The sequence below is a fragment of the Branchiostoma belcheri genome, unplaced genomic scaffold (assembly GCF_001625305.1).
Source record: "Branchiostoma belcheri isolate BF01 breed outbred unplaced genomic scaffold, Haploidv18h27 scaffold21, whole genome shotgun sequence".
NCBI classification, from domain to species: domain Eukaryota; kingdom Metazoa; phylum Chordata; class Leptocardii; order Amphioxiformes; family Branchiostomatidae; genus Branchiostoma; species Branchiostoma belcheri.
In genome coordinates, this window is record NW_017803602.1 from 2,337,368 (window position 1) to 2,364,536 (window position 27,169).

A 27,169-nucleotide genomic window follows, 5' to 3' on the forward strand; every position below is an offset into this window, starting at 1 on the left:
TGTGTGTGTGTGTGTGTGTGTGTGTGTGTGTGTGGTACTTTGTGGTTGATATTTTCGAAGAAAAGTGTGAAAACTTAATGCTAATTCTTACATAAGGAGTCGTACTTGATATACTAGTAGCATATTTCAGAGAATAGGTTGCCATTATTTCTCCATTTGGACGCTTTATCTGTCAAAAACATGAAAATTTGTAATGGCCACTGTAAATGACCTAATTTATGAGAGGAAAGATTTTGTTCTTTGACCAATGAACAAGTAACATAAACTAACACTTTCGCGGCAATACTGCGCTGAATAATAATACTGTCAAAATATCACATGGTCACCCTGCAGCTGTGCGGGAAATTATTCATCATATCGCAGCAGTAATCACGAATCCGTCATTGTCAAAAATGAAAGAAAATTGGTTCGTCGACAAACTGAGAAGGTGAAAACGTGGGTTCATTTGGATAATTGACATGTTATGAGTGGCCCATTTGTCATGTCGTTATTTCAAACGCGGGGCTAACGGAATACCCCGCTGCCATTTAGTCCTGCAGTCGAATCCGAAATTACTTCAAGAAATGTCGCTATGCTCATAGGAGAACACCAAATAGAAATGAGAAACTTATTTTGAGACTTGATGTTGCTCAAAAATAATGCATTGTGTATCAATTATGAAAACAATCAACTCTGCACTTCTCAATGCCTCGTCAGAAATAATTCAAAAGTAGAACTAAATTCACATGTCCCTCATTAATATGGGGTGAACATCATTACCTAACATATTTCTTTTTCATGTCTTATGCAATTGTAGTTATATACCAGTAGATGCCATACTTTGCACCCTGAACAATTGCTGTGCAGTTAAGTTATTATTATCAACGTCACAAGTTTTTGTTGTAGGATAAAGATACTCTATTCTTCCATGAGTATAACTATTGGTTTTCCTTCCACCAGCAGTACTCCCACTCCTAGTCCTGGGAGAGCCGGAGATATTTTCCCAATACCCCATGGAGTTTTTCGAGCCCACCAGAACATTCAAGACCAGATCTCCATATGCGGACAGCACTACTAACGAATGGCTGGCCAACTGCCCTGTTCGATCTGACAAAGGTTGCTCGATCAGAATCCGGTTCAAAAAGTTTGACTTGCAAGGTGAGTCTTGAGTTTACAAACCTTAGCTTTGATAGATCTAGTCATATGAAGCGATTTCAACTGACATCAAAAGAGACCAAAAAGCAGGTGTAAATTGTGGCTCAAGCGTTTCTAGATACTCAAATGAAATCCTAGAAGTATGACTGTACAGCTTACAGAGGAAAATGTATAAAACTATCAACTATCTACATAAAACGCGGTATATGATTGAGCCTTGGTTTATTGAAATGTAAATCAAGGACACCAACATGGAGGTCAGCACCTTTCTGTTGATGTATAATAAGTAAAATCGCTCAGGAAATTTATCACTGATCGTAGAACTGCATAGTCTATTCTAGTTACTGATGCCTTACCAATTCCACTGATAACTCTTTATATTCTGACACTCTGACATAGAATGAAAGATCAGATTAATATCATATGACATTTGCAGTTTTAGAAGAAGGCAATAGACTTCTAAAATCCAGTGTTGTTGACAACCTTGTAGGTATAATGTATTTTTAAAGTATAACTATATAATGTAATCGCATTTTTAGCGTGAAAAGCAATAAAAAAGAACAACATATATTACACGGATCCAAATAATAGATAAACCTAGGAAAATGAAACTGGATACAAATCAAGTACATGCAAATGCATTGCTTCAGGTAAAATAAGAGATATAACCAGAAATTGTTAACTAACAATGAGAATGAATCCTAAACGATGAGAATGATTAATCTAATAAACGTTAAGGGACATTGGCACACGGCACACTTTTTGTCAGTTTCAGGCATGTAATTGGAATTGTTTACAAGATATAATGTGGCAAATTGAACCTATCATCTCAAATTCTTTTGAATTCGGAATGAAACAACAGTGGTATGCAGGTACAATAAAATTGATATTGTGTCGAAAAATATGAAACGTGAACTATTGATATGGGCGGTGATCGTTTGCACTTCTTGTTAGCTAGAGGAAACAATGGACCTCGAGCTGGTAATATACATGGAAAGTGGGGCACTTCTCAAGGGAAGGTTCATTCGTTACCGGAGGCTTAGATCATAATAAATGGTACTTTGTCAGACTGACTAAGCATACATTAGGTGAAGCGCAGTACCAATGAGTATCAAAGTCTTTACACCTACGGTTACCTTCATGTTTTCTTATTTCCTTTCCTTTCCTTCCTTTCTATCCATCCATCTACATATTGTAAATCTTACGTGTATGTTTGCAGTTTTCTGTTCTAATTAGGTGTCAAATCCTAGCCTGTCTTTTTCCAAGATACAAGGTTGTCACATAAATATTTGTTTCTAATATCGATGATGTTACTTATCATTTACTCACAGTGTACAGTAGATGGCAGATTCCCATAAGATTGCGATATCACTAGTTAGTCTTCATGATAGCTGGTGGGAAACGTGGTATCAAGCCATCTATGTAGACGTAAAATGTAGAATGACTTCCGGAAAGCATTCTAATCATTCTGTATGGCCAACAGGTCACGAGTAATTTAACTTTGCCGGCTGGGCTATGCTGTTCTTGTACTTATCATCCATGATTGACTGCAAAAGACGAAGCAGGAATGCATTGGGTCTACATTTGAGTGTAGTGTTTCAAGGTGTTGCCCTAATGTAGATATTGTATAGTACACACGAAGTAGAAGCTTAACCATAAACTTTTATTTCTAACTATGGTATGTGCGTTCTAGCTATGTGGATGTTACTCAGAATACTATTAGATTGCTTTAGAAAGAAAGAATACCAAATAAAACTAATATACCAGTTGCTCATCACCATATATAAACAAATGTTTATGAGTCTGAACTGGCGTAGATGTTGCTATGATTTGTGTTAACTTCACTCTTTGTTATTGTGCATTTTCCCTGTGGAAATTATCATGTCAAAAAAGGCAGGTGCCATAAACTTTTAATTCATTACAAACATTACTTTCATGGTATTCCTGTTGGAGATCTTAAGGAATGCCTGTTTAAAATTTGATGCTTACCGCCCTGAGATGTACATCGATCTAAAGCAAAAGAATCCCCCTGCCATGGCACAAGAAAATTTATGGTATTATTAATTTCACAGCTTGTAATTTCCTATGCTTTACAGTAACATCAATAAATGGTTGTAAATTTAGATGCGGCAGAAACCCTAAAACACTAAAAAATAAGTCGTGACTGGCAATAAATGTATATTCTTGAAGAAGCTTTTTCGAACTAAATCATCATTGTGCCGCATACTGAGGACTGTGTTGGGGGTGAAGGTTTCTCTCGTTATTTTTGCCAAGTAAATACAGATGAAGAAAAAGAAAAATTATGAGCAGCCTGGGCAATAAAGACTGAGCGCTGAGACTAATCTAATGAAAGACTTTCATATTAGAGTGGAACCCGTTGTCACCAATTGCAAGTACAATTGGGGTATGCTCACTACATATCTTCAACGTTATCGCCTAGAGTTAAATGAGCAAAGGTGTTACGCCGGAGGGCGATTGTACCGATGTCTATCAGATGAAGATATGCTGTTAGACTCAGGGCTGTTACTTAGCTGTTGGCTTGTTCAGTTAGACATAGTGATGCTACTTTACTGACTGGAAGATGCACACAATTCCAACCAATCCTACATTATTTCCATGTCATTAATAACTCGAAGACTTACACCAAATGATTTCAAGCATCATTTCTGTCAGGATGTTGTTCAAGTTATTCTGCCATTGACAAAAAATTCTTACACATGTGATTTAAGGAAAATTAGCAGAAAATTTAAGGAAAAAAAGCAGAAGTAACATTGCTGATGTCTCGGATAACAATTACACTTGACTTTGATTATTCCTATTGTTTCGGATAAAAATTACATATGTCATTTATTACTAGTATTATTTTTTCCCAATCATTGCAGGTAGCAAGGGCTGCAGGGCTGACTACCTAGAAGTTCACCGTGGTCCGAACGCCAGCTACCCTTCCCTGGGCAGGTTCTGTGGCGGCTGCATCCCTAACGACCTGTACGTCCTTGGCCGAAACGTCTTCGTCCGGTTTGTCTCGGACGGAGCCATTTCTGGATTAGGGGCGGAGTTTGAGATGTCTGTCCTCTTTCGTAAGTACTGTGGGGCTTTTTTTTAGGAGATCCCGATATCTGCGTTCAACTTGATGTTCAGGGGAACAAGAATTAACCAATAACGTTAATCATCGTCATCATGGACACTGCATTCATCAGTAGCTACGTGTACTAAGGCGGGCTGTCATTAGTGCCAACTATTATAACTTCGTGTCTAAACAGAAAAAAACATATCTTTGCTGTTTGTGCATGAAATCAAGCCGATCGAACTCAATTTTCCGAACTCTTGTTCTGATAATGTTTACGTACAAAGAATATCTATATCGCATACTCACTCACCCAATATAAAAACTATAGGCGACATTGTATTGAAATTCTTTGGCAAACCCTTTTACAGCCGTGGCCGAAGTTTGTAACACAACACTACGATGTTCTAATGGAAAATGCCTTGACGACTCCCTGTTGTGTAACGGTCGAGATGATTGCCCCATGAGCAATGACGAAGATCAGAACATCTGTGCACCCTACGATGAGCTGCAACAGTCAAGTAAGTTGATATGCATGTCGACAGTTTACATGTGACTTTCCCAAATACTTGGGTCACGACGAACACTGTGATGATCATGGATACGGCATACTGTGGTCCACAAGGACAAATCTAGCTCATTTCGTACTCTACGTTAACTGCATAAAGTAACATTAAAGTCGTGCAGGACAATTGCATAGACAAAGTGGTCTGCATGGCTAACGCAATCTGTTCTTGTAGGCTAGTGTAATAATGCAAAATGCACCTCTTCACCGTGCTCCCCTTGGGGATGATTGGTTAGCACAAATTGGCCAGAGTAGGCGTTTTCTGACCGTCTCCTCTATTTAGCAAATGCATCTTCCTATCTTGGTCAGTTTCGACTTTTTGCGGCCTCACCAGAAATCTAGTACTTTACAATTAAAATCTATCTCGTGAAATATCACGTCGAACTTTCCAACACTTAGTAACCCAGTTACAAAGTAACCCAGGCATTGAGTAAAAACTGTCTCTGTCACTGTATATGCGAATGTGCATAAATGTATATTAGGGAGCAAAAATAAACCACTTGAGGACATATCGTCACTCCTTTCTGAAGTACATGTACAAATGATACTGCGTCCTGCCGCAAGGAAGACTTCCCAATTCAAAGATCACTCACTGCATTGCGTCTGTCGGAGAGAAATACAGTTGAGCGGTTTATCTTGCAGCGATTTTCTCGTATAACACGAATATATGTATGATATGATTTCGTTCCTCCTCCCATAAAATGTCTATCAGTTGAATATTGTGGTATAAAGTAAGTCTGAAGCCTGCAGGGTCTACCCACTTCGATATAAAGATGTATCACAGTTTTTCGTCTCTCTGAAGAGGTTTTTCCGTATGTTTTACCACCAGGCGTTCGGTTTATGAACTGGGGTCAAGAACCATCCAAGAGACGTAAGTATAGCTTGACATCTTTAAGGGTTGATATTGCCATTTATTACCCATACCCCAAAGGAGGCAATCTTACTGCTGCAACATGGGAAGAATTTTAATTTCATATCTGTTTGTTCCGTCAGGTGAAAGAAGGCATTCCATCTGCCATGTTATTATTATTATCAAGTAAAAAATACCATGATGAAATTGCTTTCGTTATTAACAATATACTGTCAACAAAGCAGCAACCTTCAGATTTCTGATAAATATATATATTTCACATTTCACCAGAAATTGATGAAGACTACCAAAATTTTGTTGCCGCAACGTCCACAATTCTACCCTCAGGTCGTCACATTAAAAAACTGTGTTTTCGAAAATATTTTGAACACTTGGAACTATGAAGAGTGCTTTCCTCGAAGATTACTGATACTGCATTAATAGATCTCTTTAAATTCACTGTTTTCCTACGTCCGAGAGACTTGCGGTACCCAGCGGGATTACGCGAGAGAGGACGTTATACGCAGTTAACGTTCCTGACCCGGTTATGGTCCGTGATGGATGTGTAGGTCTATAAATGTAACGCTGGGGTCGTGCAGAGATTCGCTATCTTCGTGCCTAAAGTGACACGACTCGTGAACCTTTCCATGTGTTGTATGTTTGTGAATCGCGAATAGTGGAGTAACCTTTTGAAAGATTGCCATGATACTTGTGCATTGATTTCCTCATATTGCCCATAGATTGCCCGTAGAGTACGTTATGTTGCTGTAATATTTACCATATTATCCCAGAAGTAGGGAGTGTACCATACATGTGACGTCCTCATGGGATATATAGTATTGGTCGATTCATGTACATGTATAGAAAGGGCTGAATAAAAACAGCAGTTGTCATCCCAACTATCTTACGTTCTAGATTATTGGGCTCAGAAGTTTGAAGTAGGCTGGACGAAGGGAGAGATCACGTTCGCTTCTCGCCTGTTCCCACAGCCGTACCCAGAGAACTTCACGTCCTACTACGACTTGAGATGTTCCACAGAGGACTATCCAGACTGCAGGTTAGGCAGCATCATGTGTACATTTATATCTTCGTTCACTTTGCTACCAAATAGCAGCATGTCTTCTGGGATTGCTCCCTGTCAGGCTCATTTGAGATGAAATCAGAAAACAGGACATACACGTCAGCAGGAATGCTTTTGATATAATTTTCTGGGAACCTGACCTCTAAATCCTCTGCTATAAAACTTTGCTTTAACTGTTACACATAGAAGTGGTAAAGATCAACCTTGCTAACTGTCAATATTTCTAACAAAGTAGAATACCTTGTTGCTGCGAGGGAGGAAACTGCATAGATACCTCGGCAATGCAAATGATGTTCATTATGCTAATAATGTTCATCGTCATATACATACGCATTTACCTGAATACAATTCAACCGTTTCTCTTTTATTTCGTTACTCTCATACGTGGGCTAGGTGGTTCAACGATGTATTCATTTTACATCCATTTGTAACCAATTTTACATCCATTTTTTTACCCATTTTACATTTATTTACATATACTGGTGAAATATGATGTCTTTGTACGTGCAGAACTATTTGTTATGGTCAATATTGTTGTTTATGCAGTAAAGGAAAAATATACTGATATAACGTTACACACATCATACATCCAGAGAGAGGATGCCAAGGGTGCCAAGTTTTACTCGTAGATAAAGTTTCCTTTGGTATATTCAGTCATCCATAAACCACAAAGGCTAGACATATTATCATATGACATTAAACCCGTGCAATACTGAGATTCCCTACTTAGCGAAGACGCCTCATGTACCAGGCAGCAGCTTTGCTGACAGACTTTGCTGCTGTTTCCAAAATTAGTAATCATGAAGTAATAATTACAAGAATACTTAGCATGTGGCTGTTGAATTAGAGAACGCCAGAGCAATATAACATGTTGGCGGGGTTCCAATTCCCCGGGGGATTTCCACGCTGAGTCATGCCCTTTACGTCGTACCGTATTCATTAACATTGCCACCCGGAGGACGCGGGAACCACTGCTGTGATTAATACCCAGATTAAGCCATCGGAATTAAATGCTTTATCACCGGAAAAATGGGACGCAAGAGCTTGAAATGAAAAACGCGGGTAGTTGATCATCCGTTGGTATGCAAACGCGTTTTCCGTACGCATTGCGACCTTGGATGTAGTCATCAACCTGTCAGACGTAGTTTGTCGGGAAATTGATCTCTTCTCCATTTAGGGCGAATTGGTGGCGAAGTCGACGAAAACTCTCAATCGCTTTGACCTTGTGAGGTTGCTTTGATATGGCATCATTCCAGTTTTGCTGAAGCAGCAGTGACTTATCTGAACCTACTGAGATCGCTTGCAGCAAATTAGCTTGAGATGTGTGCAGATTAGTTAAAGAAGGCACAGTCTATTGAATCGTTGACAAACAGCTTTACTATCCAACCAATTAGATGCAAATACGTCGACATTAAACTTCTAATCCGTATGTTTACGCTAGGTCTCACCTAGGTACCTGAGCTTGTCTGTAGCAGGATTATACCATGAGTCGTAACAGAAAGTTTTGACAAATTGTCGACTGAACAGCAATGATTTTTGTCAAGTAATGAACCATCACTTTTATATCGCCACTTTCTGCTTGTGACGCAGTGAGCAGTGGATTAAAGGTTGCAAAACGTTTATGACGTCCCCCGTCGCTACAGGGGGGTTGTAAGCCCGTGATGTATATGACACCATTTACTCGTCTTGCAAAAATGTCCCGTTTTTTGTCCAAACAATCTCAGTTTATATCTATAGGTCTTATGACGTTTTTTTTCTAGAGTAAAGGTTACCTTCGACGTCTTCAATGTGGGCAGGGGACAGCCTCGGATGTGCAGAGGCAACAGCTGTTGCAAGACGAACTACTTAGAAGCACGTGACGGCAAAGATGAAAAGGCCCCTTTGATTGGTCGCTACTGTGGCTGCAGCATGCCGCGGAGGATAGCGGGATCGGGCCCGTTTCTCTGGATGAAGCTCAAGTCTGGGTTTGGGCAGAGAAGTAGAGGAATCCGAGCAACTTTGTCCATCATGGATCCCGAAGGTCAGTGTTAAAGTTTGTTTGCACCAACAACCATGCAGTCTCCGTCAGAATACAATTACGTAACCACCTCAAGGACACGTGACGTCAGTATTCGGGCAAAAGTGCCAGGAAGTTTATATCACCCGCCGTCGTTGACGGTTGAGGTGCCCTGATTCTTTCTTGAAAATATGGTTTATAATTGGTTATTCCAACGTGGCGACGCCGAGTCTGATTCACTGTGCAAGTGTTCGATGAAAGGTTATGCTTGGGATAACTTACAAGCAAATGTGTATTTGTGAAGCATTCGCCATGTTCGTACTCTGTGCATGTTTATAGATGGAGTAGAAATTCATTTTCATACACTTCATGTTTTTTAAGTCACCACAAACTATTGGAGGGTCACTTGATTAACTCCTCTTCACTTTTTCTTTCTTCCAGAGATCACCACAGCCGAGCCCACCACGCCGACACCCACCCCGCCAGAGACGACCTACACACCATCACCCGTGTACTACGACAACTGTGTGACTGAGCTTATTCGTAAGTTTTCGTTATAGTAGATTCCATTCTGCTTTCGCTCTATTCCTCCAGTCCTAAAAAAAGAAAGCTTCCTCAATATGTCGTTATCCACCTGGTATTCTCACTTCAAATAGGCCATTCAGGTCAAAAGATCTCAAGATATTAAAAAAGGCTTGAGCTAAGATTCATTGAAATTCAAATCCACCCGCCCCGTTTCTGTCCAAATTGTTACGTGAAAACCTGAACTGTGTAACGTTATGACGACACTCGTGTTCTCGTACTTCCAGCATACAATGCAGCCTACAGCCCAACAACGAGTTCAACTCTTCTAGCGACAGCCCTGGTGGGAGTGGCGACCATCCGGCACATGTGCACCTGACTTTTTCTTGACCAATAGAACCGTTCTTGAGTAGAAATAAATTTCAGAGGGAGGAAATGACATCTACATGTACCATAATGCACCAAGATAAAACTTTAATAAAAATGGCCTGAACTATTCAGTGCCACTTCACTTTAGAAAGAGTAAGGTGCTAAAACGTACTTATTCCACTAGTTGTTTCTGTCAGATAGTATAGTGTACGTCAGTCTCAGGACAATCAAATTACAGACGTTTCCTCTCCACCATTCTTTTTCCACACAGTCTTTCACTTTTTGTATACCTTTACATTCATACTAGTCGTCTTGCACATGAGTTCGTTTGGACCAGTTCGTTCGTAAGTGGCCAGGGTTGCAGAGACAATAATGCTGTATGTATGAACTAGAGAAGGCAGACAATCTAACAGACATATAATCTAACATAACATATTTTTCAAGACTATTAAGCGTGATAGTCCTCTATGTCATGTCCGGTCTCGGTCCGTATCTGTATTTTAACCGTTTCTATCGAATGACTTAGGGAGTCAATGGAAGGAAGTCTGAAGTGGACCAGGTCCCTAAATGGACATCCCTTCCCCCAGAAGCCTAATGATGCCCGAGGTGTATCTATTCCGAACGCCAACGAAGAGCAAAGTATGAATAATTCAGTCACGATTGCAAAATGATGGAGAGCATCAGAAGAAGGTCTCCAATACGGGTCGCCTGGTGCCTTTGAAGACGATATGTCATTTGCAGTTGATGGCCCGTGAGTAGGCTGGGCAGTCAGAGATAGCAGTCATTCCAGCGTAACATAAGGTCTCCAGAGCCTTTCTCAGCCGCGCATAGAGACGGAAATATCAATATATTAAAGGTCACAACAGGATGGAATGAAGGGTTTTACTAGCCGATGTTTTATGATGGTGATGTTTGGAGGTAACATAATTCCCTTGTAGAAGACCCATTCGTCTTTTAGGCAGAAGTGAGTGACCAGGAGACCTATGGCTCTCAAGGCTTCTAGTGCATCAACAAATCAAGTAAACAAACAAATAGCAAATACACACCACGACGCTGGATGAAATGAATGGTTCTCACCATTGCCCATGTTTGCAAAAAAAACCCATGGGTAACTTCAAAACGTATATACAGAGAAAGATATGTGGCCGATTGAAGCATGCTCCAGGATGAAACCATTTTTCATAATATCAACTTAACGTGTCACATGTTATTTTTTGATAACAATCGGGCGTTAGGTGTAGAGTGTTACTAGGTTTTTCATGCTGCAGAAAAACTACTAGTCAGATGTTCAATTTGATCTGCAGCAACCTGTAACTAGAACAGATTGCTTGAAGCTTGCTGGATGTGTTAGTTATAGAGAAGGCAATTTCCAACTCCGTATGTACTTACACACAGCCTCTGTAAACAGTGCTCAAAGACACCCATGCAGCAGTATGTACTCCCCAAGCAGACGTAAGGATCCGTCCCAATCTTGACACATAATGCTTCACGTGGACTTAACAGTGTAATAAACGTTTAAGCATCTAATTGCCCAGCCTCTGTAAGTATGTCCATGTCCATATACATGTACATTGTCGGCTTGCCTAGCTAGGATTAGATGTCGGGATTTAGATTAACGTACTGTGTGTTTCTGTGGTCTTTTACGACGAAATATCTTAATAAAGGATTCTGAATCTCAAGACAGTATGTGTAAGTCATTGATTGCCTGGTAGAGCTATGATATTCGTAGGATTTAACTGTAGTCAGTTTAAACAACTAGCGGTTCAGAGTACTAACAGGTCCGGAAAACGTAGATTATGCAAATCAACGTGATTTGGAAAAATTAAGATGTTGAACATCCCATTTACTTACTGTATGGTGAGGCACGAAATTTACATCTTTACATCATTAAAACTGTTCTGTATATCATACTTGAGCTCTAGAATACAATAATTCTGTAGTAACTCTCGTGAGTTTGTCAAACTGGATTTCAGGGCATCATATTTACTAGTACCTTATATTCCCCCTAAATGGAGGCATTTGTGGCATCCATTTTATGCAATTACGCATTCCCTTACGTTGTCCTATATGTCACGTTAACAACGTTACATGATAGAATCGGCCTCTCGCATTTCCTGACGGGGCATTAGGCATCCCTTCCGCTCTTATGTTTCATCATGCGAAAAATCCCCATAAAAACAAAGCCACAGCGACAACTATGACAAGGTTAATGTTCAGCACCAGTCTCCAGGTCCGGGGTTCCTTGATTGACGTCATCATGACTTTTTCGTCAGCTGTGGGCCCAGCAGACTGCTCACTGGAGAATCCACAAAACCACTGCGCACCTCGCTTGAAGATGGACTGTTTATTGCCAGCGTCTGTTAACCAAATATCCACACCTTAGAATGGTGAATCTGAAAACTCGGCCAGGAATTATGAAAATAAATTATAGCTTGCATTTTCGAAACACTGTTGATTATTTTGCTCACTAGCATGTTTGATTTCATTGTGTAATCTATAGCATAAGGTTTGATGTACATAGGTATAAGTGTGATTAGAATTGGAAAAAGGCATTATAATTGTCTTCGTCTCAATCAAACAGTCATATTTGCAAAGAAACAAGTAGTGCTGTACACAACCAGCTACAGTGTCCAGTATACAACAAGGAACCAATTGATATAGTAGCTCCATAGTTAAGAGTTTATCTGTCGTTTTGCATGTGCATTATTGTCACCTTATAGTTACTTTTATTGAATTTGTTCTTTATATAAGTATTTGATAGGAGAAGGCCTTCATAAGCAATGTCGTTTCTGAAAGATCGTCTGAAAATACATGTGAATGAAATTAAGATAAAATTTGACATGTCTTGATGTGAGCCATCAACAAGGTAAACATTAGCTATCCTCAGAACTCACCAATGGCGGCATCTTCCTCTGTCTGTAGGGCATGGTTTGTGTTTGTTTTTTCCTCTTGGTTTTCGGTTGGCTGAATGTCCTTCTCTGCCTTGTCCCCATCTAGTTCTACATCCTCCGATGACGGTTCTTTTTTCTCCTCACCATCATCAAATCGTGTCCACCAAGTCAGGCGAACAAGCTGTGCCAGGACAACAGATAATGAACAGATGAGGGGAACTGATAGACAAAACTGTAACAGTGTAACCTATTATGTGTGACACAAATATGTAGATTGTTCCAGAAGGTATTCAGAGATATTGATAACTTTCGAATTCACAGACAGACTCCAGTTACCATCTGTATCTGTATCTGTACAGCTGGAGTAATCGCCTTCCGGCGTATCACCAGCTTCGGACTCATGCTGGTTGATTTTACACTATCACATTACACTGAACGACCTGCCACACCTAACCATTGCACATCTAACTATGAGCGTTGTTGAAAAGTAGTTAGTGAGGGTTAACGTACTTTGATTGGTGACAAACAGTTTTGAACACCTCAATCCTTGGTTGATAATTTGTAGTCATGGCTGTTTTGTTCTTCTCTCGAGTTATTGTGATTATGGACGCGGTGGAGCCGAGGCGGAGGATGCCATAAACATTCTGCTACGTTTATGACCCACTGCTCACAGAGACATGTGTTCTATCTGCATACCTTTACGTCATAGAAGCGTTAGATTTCTCATTCCTCGACTGGTACTGTTCAATCGATATTTTCTCATTGTGTTGCAAATCATAGTTTAATCATCCTTCAGAAGGACATCAATTATCACAAGTTTATGTAGAGACCTACCCGTTCCTTTGGGGGCGGTGGGGTCAGAAGAGTGACGATGATTTGAACTATCAAAGTAAACCCTGCGAGGAAGATTGCAAAGTATAGGTAGTGGAAATTCCCGACGATGTCTGGACGAGTGTCCGGTTCCCCACAAGCTGGTTCGGGGTAGATGAAGTCCAGTGTCATCCGGAGTAAACCAGTTCCTAGCCCTAACATGAGGGCCCAAAATGCCCCCTGGAAAATGGACAATAAAGAGTTATGATAAACTATAGCACTGTCTGTGTACTCTATAAATTGTCTTATGTTGCAATTAGCCCTCTGGCATTGAATCGCCTCTGGCATTGAATCGCATCTGAATTGCCATAAATAAAACTAAGTTACATAAAATTTCCTAACACAGGGTTGTGGATGTTTGCAACTAAAAATCCCTGAACTTTAACAATTGAATACTTCAACAATTGCCGATAAAGCTAATAAACGCTGTCTGCTCTTGATATGATATTCCCTGAATTAAACTGCAAGCTAGCTGCTAGCCTGTTCCTGCTTCATTGAAATGAAACTTAGTGATTAAGAAGAAGAAACACAAGATTCATCACTTGTAAGAGTAGCTCTAGTCGGAGTAACATCTACACCTAGTGTTGTAGGAACTGTTGAGATGTTAGATGCACCACACCTGCTCATTGGCTCTCTTCCAAAAGATCCCCATGACGAAGACGACCGTGACAGGTGGTTGTAGGTAGGAGCTGATGACCTGAATGTAGACAAACAGCTGGGCACCCTGGGAAGACTGGATGATGGGTACCCACAACACGCTGATGGCGACCAAGATGCAAACGAAAACTCTAGTGGAAAAAGAATGCCTTATACATGAGTAAGTGGCAATTTCAATGGGTACATTCGAGGTTACACGTTTCTATAATGTCTGTGTGAGCCAGAAATTACAATCAGACACATTCAGCGATGTAGTCGTGACGTTGTCAAGCGTGAGATGATACAATATTTGATAGTTTCTTGTTCATCATATTTTCCACGAGCCAGTGCAGTTTTATACCTTCCAACGATCATGAGCTCCCTCTCGGAGGCTTTCCTCCGCACTTTCCTCCAGACGTCCATTGTGAAGATGGTGCTGCCGCTGTTGAAGATTGACGTCAGAGAACTCATCAGCGCAGCGATCATGGCGGCCATCATCAAGCCTCTCAGACCTACACAAACGGCACAAAACACCCTACGAATACCATGTAAACAAAAAGTTCCATAACGTCACAGGCGGTAGGGTGTTGATTCATTTTGTGCTGGGGATAATATTGAACGTCGGGCCTCTCCTCATGCTAAGGTCACATTTCCAAGCCAAGTTTCTGGTAATGAAAAGTATGATATAAAAGACATCAAAACAAAAAATATTGCAAAAATTTATGACTGCCTGTGCATATTCTTGATATGAATTGTTTATTTTTCGTTCGCGTAAACAGCCCGGCCGGGTCCCGGCTTGGAAATGTGACCTCAGCATTGCGCGCACCGTTCTACTTCCCCAATAGAGATCAGGTACCCATTTACACCTGAGATGATAACAGTCGTTAGGTGCGTCTCACAGAGACACAGTTTCTGCCCATGGCCAGGAGTGTCAGCAATCAAACCAATTATCTCTCGATCCCGTGTCCTTCGACACCACGTCAAATATATCAAGAATAACTCAATAGTGGACTATATATCTTGATAGGCGGTGGCAGGTATCGACTTCCGTTGCACCTTTGACCCGCTCCCCATGTCACACGACTGCACGATCAATGTGCCTCAGGAAACTGGGTCAAATCTATGATGAAAAGATAGTTTGCGTTGCATACAGGAAAGAAAGACATAGGCTTGGTGATAAAAAATTATGTTGCAGTCCACTCGGAGTACATGACATAGAGTGCAGAGTCAGCTCACCTGTAGGCATCAGCTCCAGCACGAGTTTTGGGTAGGCAATGTCTGTACAGCTCACGGGGTTGTTACAGACTCGCCTGCAGGCTTCCGGGGTCTGGCAGGCAACCTCATCTAAACAAGTACGGTATAATATCACACGTTATAAAACACGAGTCATAATGTTTATACCTTGCACTTCGCTAAGCTAGTTTTTTACGTTGCATGGAGAAACTCACAGGTTCGATTCAGGTGATATCACACCTGTTTTTTAAATCGTTCTCTTTCAGTCTCGAACGTAATTGGCCCTTGGAGTTCCAAAAAAGCTGAAGGGGGCTCTTCTTTACGAGCGCAAGAGCTATTTATCAATTAGCTCATTAATCTTAATAAGATAAAAAAAAAATAAAAAGAAATAAAGATCACGACCATTGCATTTGCAGAGCACAAGATTCAAAACAAAAATGCTGCTGCAGTACCATTGACTGCCACCAGGAGCGACTTTAATCAAACGTGACCTTCAAGTACCACAACTTCTCGGGACATGCTGTCCACAAACATACACAAGCCCACCAATAAACGGCACCGAAAGCATGGTTAAAGGAAAAATGGCTACGGTCCATTGCAATGCTAATCAACGACGCCACAATGGCAATCATCTTCTATCCGTTTCATTGATATGACCTGATAAGGAAATTGAGTGGAAATGCTCTCTACTTACTAGGATATAAAGACCTGCTGATCATCCCAGGGAAGATCATTAGGAACATTGGCAGTATCTTCATGTAGGAGCACATGATGGCGCCAGCCTTGGCGTGACACATGTTCTTCGCCGCCAGACATCGTTGAATTATAACCTTTTGATATGAAGCAGCAACAAAGGAAATGTCATAGGGACCCTAAAAAGTCAATTACAACAAATGTCTTATTGGGTAAAGTTCCGTGACGTGAAAGAATGGTCGGACCATTACTTGTCTATAACATGCTAATAGCATCGCATAGCGTCTATACTTAGCAATGCAGACAACCAGAAAGGCATGTTGCATTATTTCTTCGGTTACGCAGCTGCAGGTAGCAGTGTATGTTCTGCAGAATATATTGCAGTTTCTGTATACTTTGCCAGAGGGAGCAGTCGATTTCTGTATGCTCTTCCGTGTTTGATATTTCTAGCTACCTTAGTTATGAAAAACACAGCCGCACCTGATCAGCACACCAGTACCAGATGGAGTTGATCGTCATGCCCAAGACCGTTCCCGGCCAGGGGAAGTCCGATTTGACGGGGTCGCGGAGTAAGTGGAAGGAGTCTGAGCGTGGAATGCCGCAGGTGTAGTTGGGGTAGTGTTGTAACGTGTAGTCAGGAATGGACGTCATGTACTTATCCACAAAGGAAGTGAAGCCGCCGATTTCGATAAAAGCTGGGGAAAGTTTGCAAGTTAAATTTCCCAACTCCAGGACTTATCTTATGGTTCTTGTTTGCACTTTACAGTGCAGAATTGTTTCAGTCGAAATGATTATGGCACCTATCGTGGATGATATGTAACATGCATGTGTCTAATTCAATAGTACATTGACCCATGAATGGGTAACACTGCTGTTACCTTTAATGTACTATGTTGCGACCATAGCGACTAATGGTGGCTCTGAAGGACCATCGAGTGGTCATATTTGGTCAATGAACGGTCTCCTCTATGTGAAAAGAGCATTATTACGAAACGACGAGATATACGTTCTTACCCAATATCATAAGTATGAAGCATCCTATGAAGAGAATAACCGTCTGGGCCGTGTCTGTGTAGATAACAGCTGCAAGACCACCTATTGAGGATACAACGATGTCCACAGTGAGTAATGTCGCCTTGATAGTTTTACCAACATGGATATTTTATTGTACTACCGTTTCAGGGCGCAGTTCTAAGCACTTCATAAACCTTCACGGACTCCATTGCATGGGAGACGCAGGGCAGTATGGGTAGCTCAGTCGACAGGAAAACCATTACCATGACATAATAGAATGGACCAGACGTAGTACGCATGCACCACGTAGGCGTTGTACAAAACATGCTATGAAATGACACATATAAATAACGTTAGTACCTGTTACAGTGTACACCGCAGCAAGAGCTAGAAGGAGCACAATAGCCAGATAGATGTTCCAACCGAGGGACTGCTGAATGTAAATTGCTCCAGCATACATGTCCACCTTTGAAAGATATACCGTTATAGGAATAAAACTTTCAACATCCACACGATACTGCTGTCGTCTGTCACATACTGTAACTAAATTGATTTATCTTAAACATGTATGTGAATGTGTTGAAGGGATTGTGTTGAAAACAACGGCGCTGAAATTAGAGATGCAAACATTTTCTTAACATTTCTAAAAGTCATAAAACCTTGAAATGCAGAAAGGGACACCGACATGGCGGGCACAGCACTGGCGTCACGTGACAATACTCTACTGAGGTCACCCCATGTATTGCAAAGTGTATGATATTACAAGTAACCGTTAACGTGTACCGAAATCTTGGTGAAGATGTAGATGAAGAGAACGAGAATGGCGAGGAAAATCTGTAGCCTGTTGCCTCCATAGCGTTTCTTCAGATACTCAGGCATAGTATAGACCTACAGAAGAGGTACAGGAACGAAAAGAGTAGGCGTGACTCGTTGGGAATGTAACACGCCATATAGCTAGCTATCGAAACAATATTGCACTTCAACTCAGACTGAGAATATGGAAAGACTTTTCACACGAACGGAAGCTGTTTAAGATAGATTATGCTAGCCCTACATCATCAAAAATTTAAAAAAAAGAGTAACCATTCGGACGGCATCATGATATACTCACCCCGCCCGCTATGTACACCGGTAGGAACAGCCATGCCATCATGAGGACGACAATCATTCCCTACAAAACAAGATGCGAAAAAATTATAGACAAACAAAAAAGGAGAGTTTGTAAATACAGAGAAATACATACTCGTACAAGCTAGTGTGTTCATTTTAATCTTGTATTTTAATCTATATCTTTTTAATGTCTAATACTGGAAACATAAGAACAGATAGGTGTTGTAGTTTATTGCTATTCAGCATTTATTAGCTGATTCTAAAGTGAAAGATAACTCACGTTCCACTCGTATCCTCCCACCGCTATCCCCCCGGCAGCCCCCGATCCGGCCAGACCAACAAAATGGCCGCTGCCAACGTTACTGGAGAACAGGGACGCGCCAACCTGTCAGACAACGGACAAAACACGATTCGTGAGTTGTGACACATTTGCATTTCATGGCTTCACAAGTAAACTTACAGATTCTTTTAGGAGAACATTGAGTAAACGATGGCACGAACTGGTAACCTTTAAGCATTCTCTTTGGCAACCTTCTTTTAGGGAAGACCAGGGAATAGGTCGAAGGTTTTCTGAGTTACAAAGTCTTGTTTTGACGTAAAGGTAGTTAATCCTGTCTCCATTATGTGATGCACCTATACCGATTAAGCTAACAGGTGTAACATGATCAGTACTAGTACTAGAGCGTCTATTTTGACAAAGTCTATACGCAAGAAAACTACGGATACTAACATACAGAGGAAATGTATCTTGATCGTTAAAAATTCTACTTACCGCCCACCACACCATGTCTCTACCGGCCAAGAAGTACCCGTCCACATTTCCACGGTTGGTTCGGTACATAGACTGAAACACATATGGCATCACTTCGGTCATCATAACAAGAGGTTTGCGGTGGCTTCATGTATAAGCTATTGAAACATACTTTATCCCTAATGCTGAATGTAGTATCAAACCAAAGAGACGATAACGATTCTCTTCTGTGGATGTGCAAAAATTCCTGTACAATTCTTAATGAAAATGCTTAGAGACTGCTTGAGGGTTGCCCCCGATGAGGTGTCGCCAAAGACACACACACTTACGATACTCTAAAATAGGTCATCATGACCTGATCTTCTTTAGCGACATGTGTTGTTAATCGTTTACCAAGGCACACATGTCCAAGATATAATTTGGGTCATGCTCTCGCAACTTTCTCTCAAGCAATTACACATTACACGTTTCTGTTCTCTACCAGACTTCTTGGGATGCTGAAAAAAGGAGTGAAGATTACCAAACTACGGAGAAGAATTAGCCAGAGGAATCAGTGGGCCATAGAAATACATGTTGAAAATGTCGACGACCCCTACTTCTCTAGTAAACCATTATCCTTGTTTTCGTTCATTTTGCAATACTTGTCATCAACACTGGGAGTCTGGTGCTAAAGAGTACACTTTTCTCGTCCTATCTGAGGTCACACGCTGAAGTCAAACAAACATGGACTTATTTAGAATCCCCGCACGCAGCCTGACCTAAGAGTGACCTATGTACACAAAATTCGTAACGCGAGGCAAAATGGAGGACAAAGGTACGTATTTTGAAAGTGCCCGTAAAATTAGCTAGCGGCGTATACTATTACTTATTACTAACCCTGATCATGATGCATGGTCCATTCATACTCAGTCGCAGCAATAAATCATGCACATTTCTGATGGCAAAGCTTTCCGCAACAATCTCAAGTCATTTTGTGTTTTCATACGATGAGGATAGTAGATATTATACATGATCTCACTGTGTAAGAGAGTAACTACAGTGGTTATCAGATCAGGAAAGCTTATGATACACACGCCAATAAAGCCACCCTTCACACCCACGTAAACGGCCGTAGAAATAACAACGTGCAAGCAGTGACTGGTTTTGTCGCTGTACAGTTTCAATGAAGCTGGTCCCAAACAAAAACGTGCCAATGTCTTACCCAGAGTCCAACCCCTAAGATAAACAAGAAGTATACGACCAAGACGGCAATGTCCGGGGGGTCTAGAGAAGCAGAAGAGCCTGAAAGGACAGTTGAGTTTGCCGCCATGGTGGAGGTTTGCATGGAAGGACTGGTCACGTCCATCTTTCTTCCTTCAGTCTTGCCGTTGAGCCGGTAGAAAGTGGGCGTATCACAAGACCACGCTTGTATTGGTCACTTGGGTAAACCCAGTCTGGCGGGCATATTGAAAATATTTGTCTTAATAGTTAATGAGTAATTGCAGACCTTGATACGATGTCAACCAGCTCTTTATGTGCTACATGCTACAATAGTTATGTATAACAGTCGAGTTAGATGTTTGTCCGAGAAGTCAATATTTGAATGCGTCTCTTATCAGATCCTGCATAATTTGCATAATGAGTCAAATTAATTGTGCACCCAAGAATTTATACATCTATACATTCGCGGTTCTGTTATGTATTGATTAAGGTCACCTTACGCAGGATGGGGACCGTTGCAACAAAAATTCAAAGGTCAATTAAATTGTGTATCATCTATGACTTTGAAATTGGACTACGATCCATGATGCATGGGTATGATGTGAAAGACAACCAAAGCCACTTTTATATATAAATGGGTTTTACCTATAATTTTTCTTCAAGAATATTCATGTTGCATGTTATGTTATATTGTTAATGTTTAATCTTGTGTATGTTTAATCTTTACTCTTAATTCAAGTAGTATGTTATATTGTGTATGTTTAATCTTTGTATTGTTTGGCACCCGAAATCAGCCATGCTGCCTGGGTGGCCAGTGTATTGTCATGTTACAATTGAATTGAAATAAAATAAGATTCATGTTGCATGTGGTCAATCTGGTTGTAAAACATAAGGTGGAAGGCAGAATCGTTACGTTTTCCTGGGTTTCTGTTTCTGTTACAAACTGCCTTCCTCGCACACCAGAAACGGGTCTGCGTGCTTTAATATATAGAAAACGCAACGATGCTTGGAAATTAATACTTCGCACATCCGCTTGGTGTCGCTGCAGTGGGAAGAACGAGGCCCAAACGTGACTTAGCTGGTTAATGAACATTTAATATTCTCTGTATAATCTTACATTAAACAAAAGTATCACAGCGTTATGACTTGTGATGGAATTATTAAGATTCTATTTAACATAATTCTATGCAAAATTTGGATGATATTCCTGTTTGGTCAACACAGTAGACAAACATTGTAGAGAGTGTGTTGTGATTGGCAATCAAATAGTCGTAAGGCAGTGACCAATCTGGAGCCTGCATTTGATTTATGAGGCTGTTATATCATTGACCAGGCAACAAGTAACTGTTTGACTATTGGAACAACCAACCCAAGATTTGTACCAATACAACGATATTTACTGGATATAGGAGCTAACCTCAGATGCCACCTTACACACCTTCAGGTGGAATATCAAGTTTCTGTTAATCATTCATCAACCAACAGGATGTCAGAAGTGCTTATATTACAGTGTGCTTGCAACACTTCAACATGGCTTACAGCACTTAACAAATCATTGCCACATGCATACTTTGCTTGAACCTACTACCTTATTAGTGTATACACAACAATTTTCTTATGTACTTCAGAACATTCTACAGTAATATTGTACATTGTAACATTACATAGAAAACAATATTGTCCTACCATAGCAACAAACAATATGGATACAAGTGCTCATTAAAGATTTCCCCTGATGCAATTTACAGATTGTAGGAAGTTCATGTGTAACATTATTCATATCTTTATTAATTATATTTTCATTTCTGAACTCCTAACGGTTTCACTTTTTGGCTCCCAAAGTTCTTTGTTTTGAGTTGATGACTGAATTCTAGTGGCTCTACTATCACACCTTACTACGCACTAGCAGCTGGAAAGGAGAAACTGTGAGATGTTCAGAAATGAAAAATGCATGCAGTTCTATGTGACCCATTGAAATATGTATTGAATAAAGTGGGTTAGGGGAAGTCTTTACTGAACAGCTCTTGTATCATCAACATAAAGCACCTTCTGTAATATTACAATGATTTCTTTAATACACAAGAAACCATAAGAGAAGTCTACTATTTATATTAAATACACTAATACTGACCATTTATATCTGAAAAGTACACGTACACCTTGTAAATGTACACTTTTTCTAAGACATTTTATTGCTCTCAAAAGTTATAACCCATCTTTGAAACTCAAAGTAGGAAGAACAAAATGATCAATTGATGTTGTCAAATTTAGAAGTTGTCTATTTTGGTTTTAAGAGATCGGTTCGGAAAATGACAAACCCATCCAGTCGTTTTTTAATGCTCCCTTCTTACAAAATGGCATAGAAGTTGGTTGAGCATGGCTATAATTATATGTTAGTAAATGAAATGAAGACCATTTCTCCATTCAGCAATTGTGCCAGTGGCCCATTGTCTAAGAGTATGGCTCGGTTCCGAGATGTTGGTAGTGGTAGGGTATGGTTGGTGTGGGACTGAAGAGGTGCCAGCGCCGATACGACATCCGAACAGTCGCCCAAAATGTCAGCAAGGAGACAATTGCCAGAATCTAAGGTATAAAAATAGTACAAGTAAGGCAATTATAAAAACATGGCAGTGTATATAAAAATATGTTCTATAGTATTTCTTTATAGTTTGTTCTTCTCTTTCTTCTTCTATAGCCATACATGCAGGTTCTCAGATTCAACTCTGTCATGTTTGGGCCAAAAAAAGTTTTACTTTTAGCAATTTTATCTAGAACAGGTTATCACATGTAAATCTGTGAAAGTATTTTTGCACCTCTATTTCTTTAGCCCGTTACTTTGTCCAAACCTATCATAGCTGCAAGGTCTCTTCTCTTCTCTCCTCTCCTGTTTAACATAGAATATTGTTATACCAGGGGGTACATGCTTTTTATCATATTATTTTGTTGTCCATGTTGTCTTGCTGGGGCTATGAAAATGGTCTATCCTTCTGTCTATGATTCTAGATCATGTCTTACCGTGTCGACAATGGCCCCGGCTTCTCTACCTGGCCAACGCCAGCTGATTGAAATAAGCGCCAAGATGAAGTTTATTGACCATAGCACAGTGCACAGAGCTGAGTGGCAAAAGTCCTGAAACACAGAGTAGTATGCCAAACATTGCTGAAGAATATTGTTGGTTTTCCTATTTCAAGGAATCATAGCTTGTCTTTCCTGAAATGTGAAAGTCTTGTTACCCTCTGGCTGTGTAGACTCTTGTATTATAACACCCTGTTCTTTGGAAGTGGAGCATTCCTCTTCAGGTTTTTGCCACTCAACTCAGTGCTGTCCTGTGGTGGGCTGTACCACTGCATTGCTTTGTCAGAAATCTTACCGTGACAACAATGGCCCAGACCAACATGCCTGGTCCGTACCAGCTTAGTACGTGAAGTGCCATTATCAAGTTTATAGACCACAGCACAGTACATAGAGCTGAGTGGCAGAAATCCTGAAAATACAGCAAACAGGTCTGTCTAATTGAACAAAAATGACCCAAACAATCTCTCCAGGGCTTTGATTTCTCTTTATTTCTAGGGTAGAAATATTACATGCTGGGAAACATATTGCACTGTGGGTAGCTCAGAAAGCAGATCATTACCATGGCAATATAGACTAATCACAGTCTGTACGCTCTGTATAATTATTTCATACATAATTACATAAGCATGGTTGTCATGGTAATGATGTTGTTAACCCCTTGAGCTACCCATAGAGCCCGCATCTCCTAGCATGCAATGGGATCTGTGAAAAGGACAATGTAACCCCTATCCTATGAAATGGAATATCCCTCTTCAGGTTTTTGCCACTCATCTCTGTGCTGTCCTGTGGTGGGCTGTACCACTGCACTGCTTTGTCAGTGTTTCCAGCAATCTTACCGTGAGAATAATGGGCAACAAGACCAGCATGGGTGGCCCATACCAGCGTAACAAGTGAAGTGCCATCATCAAGTTTATTGACCACAGCACAGTACACAGAGCTGAGTGGCAGAAATCCTGCAAAACAGCAAATTGGTCTGTCCAAAAACTCCAATAGAACAAGAATGGTAACGTTACAGGGCTTTAATTCCTCTCTATAGGTCTTGGGTAGAAATTTTGCATGCCGGGAGAAATGGCGCACTGTGGGTAGCTCAGAAGGCAAAGAAGATTATTACCATGACAATATAGACTAAGCACAGTCTACATGCTCTGCATGATTATTGCATACACATTGTCATGGTCTGGTTTACCCCTGGAGCTACCCATAGAGCCCACATCTCCTAGCATGCAAAGGGATCTGTGAAAAGGACAATGTAACCCAATCAAATGGAATATCAGTCTTCAGGTTTTTGCCACTCATCTCTGTGCTGTCCTGTGGTGGACTGTACCGTTACACCCGCAATAGGACCACCTTCTCTGGGTGGGAAATACCGCCAGCTGAAGCCCAGCTGAAGTCCCAGGATCAAGTTTATTGCCCACATCACTGTACACAGAGCTGAGTGGCAAAAATCCTGAAACACATGAATCTTCTATCAGGAGACATTATATATAAGGCTGTGTATGTGTGCATCTGTGTGTGTGCGTTTGTGCGTGTGTGTGTTGGTATTGTATAGGGGTTGGCAAAACAAAGAAATACTCAGACTGTGGGCACCTAAATATTATTAGGTCAAGATTCTTGGGTGGCTGATAGCTCTTGGTCTTGAATGATTTCTCTGAACTCATTTAATGATTGAGACTAATGTGTATAAAAGGAAACCAGTACCCACCACAAGAGGCCAGTTGACCCTGGCTGCAGCCTCACTCTTGTGCCAGGAGGCCAGGAAGATGGTGAACACGGCCAAGGTCAGGATGAAGATAGTCAGAGAGATCCACTCATAGGCTTTCATCTGCTCCCAGTTGTACGGTGATGCTGTAACTTCTGCTATGATGAAGCCTACAAGGCTTAGTAACTGTATACAGGAGTAAAAAGTATACGGCTAATGAGCAAACTTCCATAGCCTTTTTGAGGCTATGGGCAGTGGATTGTTAATCCACTGTATCTGAGCCAATTAAATTAGTATTGAAAGGCAGTCAGTCCATACTTTTCTGGCACCTTTCAACTCTCCAACCAAAGTGAGATGCCCTGCTGACTTTCATGTACACCTGGGTGGAGTGAGGAAAGCTGTGTAACTGTAATTGAACTGCCTCTCCCATAGGACACAACATCTAGAATTCATGACTCTACATTATGATATCTAGACACTGGTGAAAGTTTTGTTGTGTCAATAATTCTCTCTCCAGGTACACAAGTGTGACATACTGAGATTGTTTAGCAGGTATGCAATAAAATGTTATAAAAAACCTCACCATTTGTACTAGTTTGAGCACTCCTAACCCAGACTTGAGGAAGTTGAGGTCTACAGCAGGAGGCCCCCATCCATTCTGCTCCATCATTCTGTGTTGTTGGATGGGTATCCTATATCGGGTACTAACAACGACGTTGTACTAGAAAGGAGACAAAAATTTATACAGAACCATCTTACAACTTTCCTAAACTTTCGTTGAGCTTATTTTACTTAACGCTAAAAAACGTTAACCGTTACGTCAAAGTTGAACATGAACAAGGAAAGAGTAAACCAAATACGGTAAATTTTTAACCTCCTTGAGTAACATAAAACAGAACCTTTGATGATTATTTTGTAAGTATAACGTTAGCCGAATTGAAGAAATTGTTCTAGTGCCAAACTAAAGTTAAACACTGTACGAGTGCAGTCGTGCTCGTGTTGAGGAGGGGATGTTAACTGTTAATATGAACGTTTATGTTAGCCGTGGCGACTCTTGATTCGGGCTTACATTGCATTACCCTCGTGGCGACTCTTGATTCGGGCTTACATTGCATTACCCTCAGGGGGGGGGGTACATTAATGTTAACGTTAGACGTTATCAATTTAGATCACATCATGAGCATATCAATAACGTTTCAGATACCTATTTCTTTCCGGGACGCCTTGTGGTTGACACTGTCACTCCATCAGGATCACTTAAATACGTTACTTATACTTGAAATCCACAAACTCCACGCATACACAGACACACAGTCACCCGGAAATATAAGCATGACCTCTGAACTCCCTGAGATTTACTGCTCGAAAGTCAATGGTGGAGCTGCAAATCTTGAGAAAAGTGATAGGCGGCGCTTTTGTTTCATGGAAGACTAACTTCACACTGACTTCGACTTGATTTCCCTGAATTTGCCTCAATTGCAGGGGCCCACAGCCTCTGCTGTTAGAATCAAGTAGGGAGATAGCACTTGTTATTTCCTACAAGCATCTCTTTTATCTCTCTTATGAGTTCAACTTCAATCTACATAGACAGACAGACAGACAGACAGACAGACAGACAGACAGACAGACAGACAGACAGACAGACAGACAGACAGACAGACAGACAGACAGACAGACAGACAGACAGACAGACAGATAGGGAACCTCCGCCAGCCTCCGTCCAGGTCCCGTCCGTAAGTGCCCAAAACAGCCCGCCAAGGCGCCGCGCGGCCCTGGTTTTGAATGGTGACCTAGGGTTTTGAACTTTGTGCTAGTGCCATGATATGGGGGCTGTCCCTGGTACTGACGTCACAATCATATCACCTGCATTATCGATATACCTGTTAGTTGTCCCTTTTTAGCTATCCCTTGTCCTTATGGTACATCATGGTGCTGATGTTGCCATAGACATGTTAACGAGAGAAGTGACAACCGTGTAACTTACATGGGAGCTGTCCCTGATACTGATCTTAGCTGTCGTTGTCCTGACGGTGCTACATACAGCTTGGTGAGTTGTCATATTGCCACAGACATGTTAACGAGAGAAGTGACAACCAGTGTGAACAGAAACAACAGTGATCACTCATAGTTAATTTGAGCTAAGTGATGCGTCTTTCGTAGCTCCAATTCATATTTAGAATTTACATATTCCACCTATGCACGCTCGTGGCAAGGCATGTAAGTTGTATTAGAGGAGGCGTTATCTGTAAGATTGTGTCACCATCTGTCAATTGAAAATTCGGCTGATTCACATGTAATTGTTCATTTTCAAACGTATCCAATAACTTGTTTCTTTTAGTAAACAGCATGAATTCAGAGACAGTGTGTGATCACAGCAATTACAACAGTCAGCAAGGTAGAATTGTCATATAATTTT

At 40.8% G+C, this 27,169-nt stretch overlaps 3 protein-coding genes across 15 annotated transcripts in view; 1 reads left to right on the top strand and 2 right to left on the bottom strand.

Annotated features, from left to right (window-relative positions):
• LOC109469813 (dorsal-ventral patterning tolloid-like protein 1) overlaps positions 1–10,448 on the top strand; it is a 16,870-nt gene extending 6,422 nt beyond the window's left edge. For 2 of the 3 annotated variants that reach the window (XM_019768512.1, XM_019768511.1), the window contains 8 exons: positions 940–1,137; positions 4,017–4,211; positions 4,570–4,719; positions 5,593–5,634; positions 6,529–6,670; positions 8,455–8,714; positions 9,132–9,233; positions 9,500–10,448. In XM_019768512.1, the coding sequence (XP_019624071.1) occupies positions 940–1,137; positions 4,017–4,211; positions 4,570–4,719; positions 5,593–5,634; positions 6,529–6,670; positions 8,455–8,714; positions 9,132–9,233; positions 9,500–9,591 (1,181 nt within the window). In that variant the 3' untranslated portion in view covers positions 9,592–10,448. The remainder of the gene's footprint in view (positions 1–939; positions 1,138–4,016; positions 4,212–4,569; positions 4,720–5,592; positions 5,635–6,528; positions 6,671–8,454; positions 8,715–9,131; positions 9,234–9,499) is intronic. The other variant, XM_019768513.1, reaches the window with a different exon arrangement.
• A 119-nt stretch (positions 10,449–10,567) lies between these two features.
• LOC109469812 (sodium/myo-inositol cotransporter 2-like) lies at positions 10,568–20,201 on the bottom strand. Its single transcript, XM_019768509.1, has 15 exons — positions 19,981–20,201; positions 18,801–18,872; positions 18,309–18,413; positions 18,030–18,089; positions 17,702–17,806; positions 17,279–17,384; positions 16,919–16,999; positions 16,385–16,599; positions 15,906–16,041; positions 15,215–15,322; positions 14,340–14,490; positions 13,962–14,130; positions 13,307–13,522; positions 12,476–12,653; positions 10,568–11,938 (listed from the first exon to the last, which is right to left on the bottom strand). The coding sequence occupies exons 1-15, from the start codon at positions 20,122–20,124 to the stop codon at positions 11,736–11,738; spliced, it is 2,049 nt and encodes a 682-aa protein (XP_019624068.1). The 5' UTR covers positions 20,125–20,201; the 3' UTR covers positions 10,568–11,735.
• An 859-nt stretch (positions 20,202–21,060) lies between these two features.
• Positions 21,061–27,169, bottom strand: part of LOC109469814 — an 8,079-nt gene continuing 1,970 nt past the window's right edge. For 3 of the 11 annotated variants that reach the window (XM_019768525.1, XM_019768524.1, XM_019768521.1), the window contains exons 4-5: positions 22,995–23,108; positions 21,061–22,562 (exon numbers count right to left, since the gene is read on the bottom strand). In XM_019768525.1, the coding sequence (XP_019624084.1) occupies positions 22,431–22,562; positions 22,995–23,108 (246 nt within the window). In that variant the 3' untranslated portion in view covers positions 21,061–22,430. Of the gene's footprint in view, positions 22,563–22,994; positions 23,109–23,349; positions 23,464–23,890; positions 24,008–24,378; positions 24,502–24,756; positions 24,940–25,336; positions 25,475–25,957; positions 26,092–27,169 lie in introns of those variants that run through there. The other 8 variants (XM_019768514.1, XM_019768517.1, XM_019768516.1 and 5 more) reach the window with 8 other exon arrangements.

What these genes read in the sequence shown, in the direction of transcription:
- LOC109469812 (XM_019768509.1), bottom strand. Translation starts at nt 20,124, where the DNA reads ATGGACGTGACCAGTCCTTCCATGCAAACCTCCACCATGGCGGCAAAC. An exon ending in TCTTAGGGGTTGGACTCTGG is followed by an intron (nt 18,873 to 19,980) that starts GTAAGACATTGG and finishes TATGTGTTTCAG; the next exon opens with TCTATGTACCGAACCAACCG. An exon ending in GAGCTCATGATCGTTGGAAG is followed by an intron (nt 14,131 to 14,339) that starts GTATAAAACTGC and finishes TTTTTCCACTAG; the next exon opens with AGTTTTCGTTTGCATCTTGG.